The sequence below is a fragment of the Teleopsis dalmanni genome, chromosome X, assembly GCF_002237135.1.
Source record: "Teleopsis dalmanni isolate 2A chromosome X, ASM223713v2, whole genome shotgun sequence".
Taxonomy (NCBI): domain Eukaryota; kingdom Metazoa; phylum Arthropoda; class Insecta; order Diptera; family Diopsidae; genus Teleopsis; species Teleopsis dalmanni.
This window is the reverse complement of record NC_051848.1, coordinates 7582597-7593182: the sequence shown is the minus strand read 5'-3', so window position 1 is coordinate 7593182 and position 10586 is coordinate 7582597. Positions and strand designations below refer to the sequence as shown.

Below are 10586 nucleotides of genomic sequence, written 5' to 3'. Positions count from 1 at the left end.
TAGGGTCCTTATTAGTCATTAAAAACTTCCATCGGTGTAACGTGCGTCCACATTAACTCTAGCAATGACATCAAAAGTTTGATAAGAATTCTGCTCTATCACAACCAACCTTGTTGATCGTACATACTTCGAGGTAGGGTCTTTATAAGTCATTAAAAACTTCCATCGGTGTGACCTGCGTCCAGGCCCCGCTACTGCTGCAGGTAATTAACCTTGCCCCTCGTCTTGGTGTGATACAACAGTGTGCCTGATAGCACTAATCTATTTTACAATTCTCATATCATCTAACTACAACATATTCTTTTGTTAAAAAAAATTCAAACTGCCATTATGCATTGCGTTAGTATTTTATTAATATAAAATTCAGCTCATGTTAACCATTAAATATAAATATATCTACATATATCACCTACATATACCACCTACATATACCACCTACATATAAAAAAAACCTGAATTTTATTTTATGGTAATTTACTTTCTGTATAAACTCATGAACCAATTACTTTTGACTCTTACATATTTACATTTTTAAGTTTAAGACGCATCGAAATTCTTGAAGTATTATTGAAGCCCTTAATGGATATGCGTATTGACCAATCCTAAGCGTATCCATTATTTTTCACATCTGTGAATTTTTCTAAATTAAAATATTTGCAAAATACAGATTTTCTTACTAATATCACTTACTATGATATTTTTTTTATCCAATTAGATGATCGAGACCACTGGCGGACCATGTCGTACTTTTTTTCACTTAGAACTCGAAAACCCGTCGCAATATTGTCATTTATTTGTACTTGCGGACAATCGCCAAAGCTACGTGGCACCGACTCAAAAGTGATTCTCCAGAATTGCTCACATTTCTGTAAGAACTGGAGTTTTACTTTCTTTGATCTACTTTCAGGACCAGTATCTTGATATTTTATTGGTGTTACCTCCGGTGTTGGAACAACTACTAATTCGTTTGATTTGTCGAACATGCCATGAAAGATTACTGGACCTAACATACTAAAAGTCATGGTTTAAATTATGTATTCCGTTTGAGGAAAACTAAGTTTTCAATTTCCTGCTTTAATCTAAACGTTATTTAGATATTCACACTTTTTTCTTTAAATTTGTTAATTTTTAACTAATAGAAAAGTATTTCAATGTTTACCTACTCGGATGTTAAGTCAATTTGAAATTGTGCTACTGAAAAATAATAGTTTCTAAACTTGCTCTGACGAAATGAGTGCCTCACAACTCGGATTTGTTGTCTCAGATTTTTTTAGTGGTTCATTAACTTAATTAAAATTTAGTTAATGATTAATTAATATTAAGTTGTTTCTTTTAATCCAGATTTTAAACTTAATGTATTGTGTTTATGTATATCTATTATTATTGAATACGAATAGACTTGTCCCTTTGTAACGACTTTTTATCGGGGTCGTTTCGATTTACTGGGATATTCTCAGCAAATCAGGGTTGTCACAAAAAATTGTGTGACCGAAATATTCAAAAGGCCTTGTCGTTTTATATTTTGATGTTTTATTATTTAGTATAAATCAATAAGGTTAGTCAGTTAATAATATTAAGAGTTTTTAAATTACGTTATGAATGAATAAACCAATTAATGACGTTTGTTTCTTCCACGCAATCCGGAGACACGTAGTGATTCAAAACGTTCTTGGCCTGTGATTTTTTTAGATGGTGATCTTCTTCATTTAGTTCGTTTATGGGATTATTAAGCCGTGATACGACCGAACATAACGATTAAATTATACTTGTGGTTTGTCTATATTCTACAAAGTTATGGCATTTACAGTAAACGGAATGCAACCATTCGAAATGATATAACTATGTTTTTGTGTTGGGGTTTCTTGACCGTGTAAATTCTCCAAGTTTTTATTATTTACCGTAGATGGAATGCGACCAATCGAAATGATATAATTATGCTTGGAATTATTACTTCTTAATATAGAAATTTCATATGTGCAACGAATGCTAATATGGACTTGTGTTTTCTAAGTTTATATTTCAGGTCCCTTACAAAAGAAAAGTGCTCATCTTATATACCCAATCGACCGAGCTTTTGTATAGATTATACTACATTCTAGTACATGTATGCATACTCCATTTTCTTTGATCCTCTCTTCAGACTGTCTTCGAATTTCTCTTACGGCGAATAGGTATGTTGACTTTTCTTATTTTGCTGGTTTATTTTAAAACTTGAGAAACGTGATTTAATGTATCTTCGGTTAATGGTGGTTTTATTTTTTTTATTTGTTATAATAAAATATATACTAGAAAATGTTTAATAAAATAGATATAATTAGCAAATAAATAAGACAAATGTATTATTCATTTTTTTAATTATATTTCCATATTTTTATTTCATTGTAATTGCAGATCACTTTGATGTGTCAAAGTGCAAGCGGGGTGGATTTTAGTAAGTGGTTTAAAATAAATATTTTAACTGTTAATTAATTTATTTTAATTTCAGACATTTACACATATTCCTGGTAAGTGATTATTCTGCGTTTAAATCACGAAAATCTACTCTGCAGGTTTGACGATGCTGAAGTTAGCTTATATAATTGTTAAATTCGATGTGTGTATACGTATATATAATAATTATATGTATTGGTCACATGCTTAAAAAAATAGCACCCTGTATAAGAAAACAAGCCACATGTTGGAATCCACAAGATAGCCGCCAGCCTGAAGCCCCAACTAAGATATGGCGAAGAATCGTAGACCAGCTGCTTTAAGTTCTTTAAGTACACAGTAATCCTATAATCAAATTGCAAGAGAAGCAGGCGACAGAGTAAGTTTAAGAGGAATCGGCCCTATGCTCTACTAGGAGAGTAGGACAGCAGTTAGGAAGCAGTTGTTGTTTATATGTTGTGTAAGACACGACTAAAAGCTTTGTAAATAGTAAACTTGAAAAAATTTATGTATAATAAATATATATGTTGGTAGTCATTTTAATATGAATATACCATAATCTGCTAATATAGGCAACAAAAGCAAAATGAAAGCCCATCAGATTTTTAATATTTTTATTGGAATCAGAAAGTTGCTAGAAATTTAATTTCGTATATATACTAGAATTTTATATTAGTTATTAAAAACTTTTAATGAAATCAAAATCCACTTACAAACAACAAGGAACAAGGAAAGCTTGATGAAACATCCAAAAATATTATTGTAATATTAAACACTCCAATTTGTTAAGTCGAAAAATAATAAAACCCGAAGAAAAAACTTGTAAAAACTTTATAAAAACAAATAATTACAAAACAATAATATATAAAACAATATAGTGAAATAACACATAACAAAAAAAAAGCTCAAATAAAGTATAAACAAAAAAAGATGCGATTCGTTGCACATGTAAGTAAGTATCCTTTAGGATATAATTTAACAAGAGTTGAACAAACAGAACAAAACACAAGTGCTCGCAATGACACAATTTACCACATACACCACACATGGACTCTATGAGAGTCCATATACATACCTATATATATATGCTACATATATATGTACACATTTTTTGCAGATATAATTTTAATCCCTATTACTGTACATATGCTACGCATTGCTAGTTGGAACGCCATGAATATACTACTATCATAGCTAAAAAACAGGGACAAAGGCAGTAGCTACTGCCAGATGAAATTATATGAGTCTACGCAGCATATGTTTGGCTTGACAATAAAAAAACAATTACTCCGAGACCCACAACAAAGATGTGAAGCGGATTGGAGCACATCAACGACTGATAGATTGCAACAGAAGTGAGTATTGAGTTCCACGCCGAAAGGGCAAAGTTTTAAATTTAAATTTTCAATTTTCAATTTTTTATATATGGGAAAGATAATAATAAATTTGTTGAAATAATAATATAGTAAACAAATTAAAAATCACTATAGAAACTGTGAAATATAATAATGTATTATTACTATAAAAAAGTTTTAGACCTACTTAAAAGGGTATCTTATACAAATTTAGATGTAAGTGGGAGAATATATTATTGGAAACTGCTAGAATATTATTTGATGACTTTATATAGTCATTAGAATTGCTTTTTTTATAAGCAATTTAATACAAAAACAAGAATAACATTATTTTGCAATATAGTTATAACTTATTTTCTAACTGAGAAAGTTAAAAGTGATCAATATTTCTAATACCACATAAATATAGAACATTTTCATCATTTTACAGGGGTCTGGGAACCATGAGAACCATCAAACGTAAGATCAAATTCAAATGAACATCTCGTGCAGAAATTTCTTTCTTAAGCTCACATACTTCAGTATGTCAGTTTCTCACTACAGAAGCAAGTCTATTGGCCAACCGTACTCCAACAGAGTTCTTTACTCTACCGCTAAGGTGGAAGGACTCCCTTAATAGCTGTTGTCCGTGACACGCAGATATTTAGCTCATCGCTAAAATCACTATCCTGATATTCTACACATTCCTTGCTCTGTATTTTACTAAGATCGATCAATCTCGCTTCAGAAATCAGCTGTTGAGTCAAATATAAAACAATCCACATTGAGAGTATATATGTACTTAAAAAATCTGAATTCTTACTTTAATAAAGATAATTAGTGTCTTTACACCTGGTGTAAATAAATTTGGAAATGTAAATACTTAGCTCCTTATCTTTCTATCCATGTTTATTGGAATGTCATTTTAGCCGGAATTCTTTTACAGTGAGGTGGTTGGAGTCTTCTCAAATCATTGCTAAGAGGTGTTTTTGATGGGTTTCGATCTCACTCTATGGTGTTTCATGCTTTCCACCTACAGCAAAGAAGAAAAATAAAATAAAATATCTCAGTGCTCCAAAACTCAATTCTATATGCCACTTTTTTTTTCCTATATCTACAAAACAGCTATTACTATTCCACTTTCTTCGTTAAGCAATCTTGCTAAACGAATGATTATCTCGTCTATATGAAGTTCAACTTCCAACTAAAATAGTCTTCTAGAAGCTAAATACTCATTTTCCGATCTTATACAGTAAGTGACTGTATAAGAGAAAAATTATCGCGCATTTATCTTGAAACATTCTTTATTATTTTTTTTAATAAATTGAATTTTTAGCTGCCCAAACAGTCGTTGTGAGTATTGATCCATATATCCATAAAATATCCATCACAAATAATTTTTTGAGACTGCAACTATCAAGGATTGAACTCATACCCTTGAGTACCCTGAGCTGAATTTGAGTCTTCCTCCTCCTAGTTATTTTGATGTGCAGAAAGATATTTACCACATTTCTCGTGAAGATGTCGTAATATTGCATTCGGAAATGTAGACATACACCATAATCATATTACATTACTCATACTTAGAGCATTGTAAGAATTATTTTTAATTCAATGCTTTTCAATTTTTAATAATGAAACTGTATTCGTTATGTTAAATATATCGTCGTAAGCTTTCTTTTATTTGTAATATTGTATTTTAATATTTCAGATTTTATTGATATATGAACACCATTGCATCATTCTCATTACTATACTACAAAAATAATTGGTTTTTATTGCTTCTCTTAAACAAAAGTAAGCAATTTAAAATGAATTCCATGTACTGCAGTCAAAGATTTTACTTATCAGAAATTTTTTCTCCACTTTGAATATCGAAGCGGCTTAAAACTATACCAGATATATCAAATATACCATACTGCATTTGTGTGTGTGTGTGTGTGTGTGTGTGTGTGTGTGTACGATCCAGATACATTCCCATAATAAGAGTTGAACAAATTGCATGCTCATCGTATATTTCGAGATAAAAATCATACAACAAATATGACCGACTATAAAATGTTCATTGTTTATTATTACAGATTAAAGAAAAATATTATTCAAGTCGATAAAACGGATGTGGGATATGGATATATATATGTGTGTTTACTCTCTGAGTGTGATGAAGAAGTGTGCGATGACGACGGAATGTGTCACAACACAACACAACACAGCACAATTCAGCACAATTCAGCACAATAGTTAAACCCTTAAGGCGTGTTAAGGGTTAAGCGGTAGCCGGGAAGTCGGGTAGTCGGGTAGCAAGCAACAAAACAGATTATTACACTTGCAAGGGTGTAACTGACACAAGCATACCAGCTCACACAGATACACAAACACACAAACACACACATATAACATAAATACAGAAACAGACTATTTGCTCACATTATTTGTATCTATGTGTCATTTGTGCACTACGAGTATTCAATGGCAATTTTATATGCAAAATTAAAATTTTTATTGCAATGAATTTAAATGCGAACAACTTTAAAGCTGCTGTCACGCTGAAATAATTGTTGCTTTATTTCGCAAAATTATGGCGCACAACTGCACTTTCATGTTAAGTTTCACTTTTTATACAAATATTTATGCGAGTAGATATACGAGTAGATAGATGTACGGGTAGATATGGTATATTCCATGTGTGTATGGACGGGTGTGTGCTACAAATATGACGGTATTTTGAAAAATCAAAACTAACTGCTAAAAGGGAATAAAAAAGTGAAAAAGATGTTACGAGATACGTTTTTGCGGCCAACGAGAAACTCAAAATGTCAACGTATCTGTGTCAGAAAAAGTGGCGAGTGTCATGTGAGAACATTTTTCATTTTGTCACTGGTAACGCATATACGACGAGTATAGCATATGCTGATCATTTATCATTTGAAATTGTTTTCAAAAATTCCATTTTGCTTATTTTTAAATATTTTCATATACGAGTAGCAGAAAATATTTGAAAATTTCAACTCATATTCAAACAGAAAAAAAGCCATTTGATAAGAATTCCTTTTTGTGTAAAAGAATTTTTCCATATTAAAACACAGATCCATTTTCGCATTTTTTTTTTTTTTTTGTCGAGAAGCATGAATAAGCATAGAAGAGTCTAAGCACTTTTCAGCACCTTGTCATAATTTTCGATTTAAGCACGGGTTGAGTCGAGTCTCAACGCATCGGAATTTTGTTTATTTTAAGCATCAGCATTTGTGCAAATGTGCAAATGTTTACCCTTTCTTTCGAAAACTTTCGATTGAGATAAAAAGATGAGTTCTAGAGAGACTGAATTTCTGCGAAACTATTTAAACTTTTTTTAGAAGATATTAAATTTTACTATAAAACAAGAAAATAAGATGATATTGACTAATCTCTGTTTTTAAATTAATATCTTCCCGTATACTTTAAATATATTATATAGCTATTTTAAATAAAACACATTTCCGATTAAAATTTCTATCGAATTTTTATTTAAAAATATAATTTTCCCTTACCATTAAGTGGGAAATAACATCTTATAGTACATATCCATCTGACATTATTTTTTTACGTCTTGCTTACAAATAATAAACAAAAGCTTGGCCAACACTTAATAAATATATTTTCTCAGAGCATAGAGAAATTGGACTCTCAGAGCCTGTTACCAATCTGAGATTTGATAACGCGGTGTTGGTCCATTTATTATTGATCGGATCAATCTTGAGGTTCCTGAGGATGTCATTTGTTCTTATGTACTTTGGCATGAATATAACTTCTTCTTTGTTGAGGAACGGCACCTATTTAAACTGCTTTGGCTTAATTTACTCCAATGGGGCGTTTATAGGTGCTTTATCTGGATACATTTCCTGACATTACACCATGGTATCAACCCCACACGGTGGGTCACCATGTAAAATAAGAAATTAGGACTTATTATATAGCGATTAGAATTGATGGTTTGTGTTACATCTTCACCATTTTCAAAAAGCAAGAGCTGAACATATCTTCTGACCAATGACACATTATACACTAACTTGTTGAGAATGCAACGTACTTTTGGTAGTTAGTTGTGGATTTTTGCTGCCCAGAAGACTATGAAGTTGTTTGTTGATATATCCACAAAAAATAGAAGCTTCATCATAACTCTGGAAAAATTTTTTTATTTTTATTTTTTTTTATTATTTTTTTACTATTTTAACGATTGTGTTGTCTGACATTAGCACTTACTAAGCTGCATTCTGATGCTTTTAGCCGAGAAGCAACTATTTCAAATATATACAACAGTCATATAATGATACCACAGGAATAGTGTTGGTTCGTACATAAAGTAGAAGGTTAGTGTATGGTCAACGCTGGAAAAAAGGCACTCAGATCAGTAAAGAAGGAGCCGCTAAGATTTTTGATCTTCTCTTATCTAATGATGGGCAACTGACCTCCTCGTCCTCATGCTTTAAAACCTAGTCTCAAAGTATGCCTGCCTACCTATTATGCATTGACCCGTCAGCACAAATACTGTAGTGCTGAGTAGTTTCCGCTTTAGTTGAAGTACTTGGTTGGTACGTTTTTTTGTCCAAATTATACCAAATTAACCTAAAGCTAGAATTATAAAAATAATAAAAATTTATATAGATATATTGCATATAGTTGTTAGAAAAGGGAGTCATAATAGGATTGTGGTTAATATGTTAATCAGATTAAAGTTTGGATATAAGGTGAACAATTAAGTGGAATATATAGTAATAAAATAAATGATGCACCTTGATATTAGTTATCAGAAAACGAAATCATATTTATTATATGGAAACTATTTATATATTATTGGAAAAATGTAAATGTTTTGTTTACCAAGTCGTATGTACTTTCCTGTCTTTTAAATTTATTTTTTCTTAAAACTTTTATAAATATATCGAAACTTACTCGCCCGTCCTTGGCCTCGGCTTCGGCTTCGGCTTCGGCAATCATGCATTCTATATCATCATCTATGAAAGCTAAACCCAGATTGATGATAACCCGTCGAAGGTCAGGCGTGGTAATAAAGCCATTTTTGTTTTTGTCAAATTTCTTAAACTCCCTGGAAAAGTCCTCTATTGGGTCAGCTTGACTCAGAATCTGTTTCATACACTCTATGAGTTCGTTAAAGTTAAGTGTTCCTTTTCTGTCGTAGTCAAAGTTCGTAAATAACTTAACAACAGCTCCTTCGGTTATCATAGGCACCATACAAGTCATAATAGTTAACAAGGATTCCAGCGTTATGTTACCACTGTTGGAGTCTTTAAACGTATCAAAATATTCCTTCAGCATAGCAATTTGTTTGTCAGATAGATTATTTTCCATTTTATTAGGTGGGTTTTAACATTTTTAAGCCCAGACAGTACTTTTTGAAATTTTGTATATTGTTAAAGTAATGAATTTAATACATTTCAATATGAATAGAATGAAATAAAATTGATTAAGTTTATGTTTTTTAAAGAGAACTTGATATTTTTAGAACAATTGCAAGTAAAATAGGTGTACAAATAATGGTGAACTGATAGTACAAAATTTAAATAATTAATTTAACGAAGTTTAATATTTACATTGTAAATGTATTATAGTAAATGTATTATAATGGCCGAATATAATATTTACTGAAGATATGAGATAATATAACAATTCCTCATATATCCTATATTGAATATTAATATTGACACTATATTCATTTTTATAAATTAAGAGCTTTACTAACTAACAGCTTCCAGTGGCTAATACATTTAACATATTTCAAAGGTTACAGAACTCACCAAGTTCAATCGCTGAGCTTGCTTGTTCCAACTAATATATGATATTCCACTAATGGAAGTTGAAGTGTTCGGTTATATATGACTACAATCTGAGACTTAGCTTATGATTAATTTAGCTATTTTGTTAAAAATGAAATCCCGGCACAAATTTTCGCCAAAAGTAATGCTTTTCTCTAAGAAGTTTCCTTAATATAGTTTATTACATTCACTTTTCATGTAGGTAAATCTGAGTACTATATAGTTTTATTTGCTAATGACCGCTGTAATAACTACTGTTAATAGGCTTTATTATCATTATATCGGAAAAACTATAGTCATTGTTGACTCTGAAACAGACCTAAGGTTAAACGTACTCATATTGCTATGTACTGCTTCGTACTGTCATTACTTTTGGTTGTATGATGTTGCTGTATCTTAACACTAAAGATCAATAAAATATGCTGTTATGCAGCATCAAGTGTTGATAGTTTTTTAGAATTAATAAGAGTTAATCACGAGTTAATAATTTGCTAGTTAATTTCTTGTTAATGTATATAATATTGCCACAAATAAGGAAAAAAATTGATGAAAATTTTTAATTAAAAAGAGAATCAGAACGAAAACAAATGTAAATATATTTAATGTATTTATGTACTTTTATCAGGAATATAAAACAAATTTAAAAATATTAAAATAATATTTTTTTTAATTTATAGCAACTGCCATATTATGAAGCATTATAGTTTTGTATATATACTAATAATAATATTGAGAAAAAACAGTACTTACAGCATTCTTCTATTCTATCTTAATTTATCTTAAAATTATTTTCGTTTATCTTTTAACTCGTTCATGGTTTAGTCTTTTGTGAAGTAACTTCTTTCTTTTCTTTCTCTCATTACCTGGTATTTAGATAATCTGTGTGCTGTTAATTCATGACAAATTTTTCCAGTACAGATTGACTAGATTAGTTTGTGAAAAAATAAGATATATTTTTTCATTAAAAATATCTTTTATAACCATAGCAGTTAAAAAAATGTAACTGTTTACT

At 30.5% G+C, this 10586-nt stretch overlaps 2 protein-coding genes across 2 annotated transcripts; both read right to left on the bottom strand.

Annotated features, from left to right (window-relative positions):
• Positions 1-416: 416 nt before the first annotated feature.
• On the bottom strand, positions 417-1102 carry LOC119689440. Its single transcript, XM_038104271.1, has 2 exons — positions 691-1102; positions 417-628 (listed from the first exon to the last, which is right to left on the bottom strand). Coding segments are annotated over exons 1-2 (333 nt in total). The 5' UTR covers positions 1023-1102; the 3' UTR covers positions 417-627.
• Positions 1103-7244: 6142 nt separating this feature from the next.
• Positions 7245-9159, bottom strand: LOC119689745 (calmodulin-like). The gene is made up of 3 exons (XM_038104642.1): positions 8694-9159; positions 8004-8372; positions 7245-7921 (listed from the first exon to the last, which is right to left on the bottom strand). The coding sequence occupies exons 1-2, from the start codon at positions 9108-9110 to the stop codon at positions 8367-8369; spliced, it is 423 nt and encodes a 140-aa protein (XP_037960570.1). The 5' UTR covers positions 9111-9159; the 3' UTR covers positions 7245-7921; positions 8004-8366.
• Between the last annotated feature and the right edge of the window lie 1427 nt (positions 9160-10586).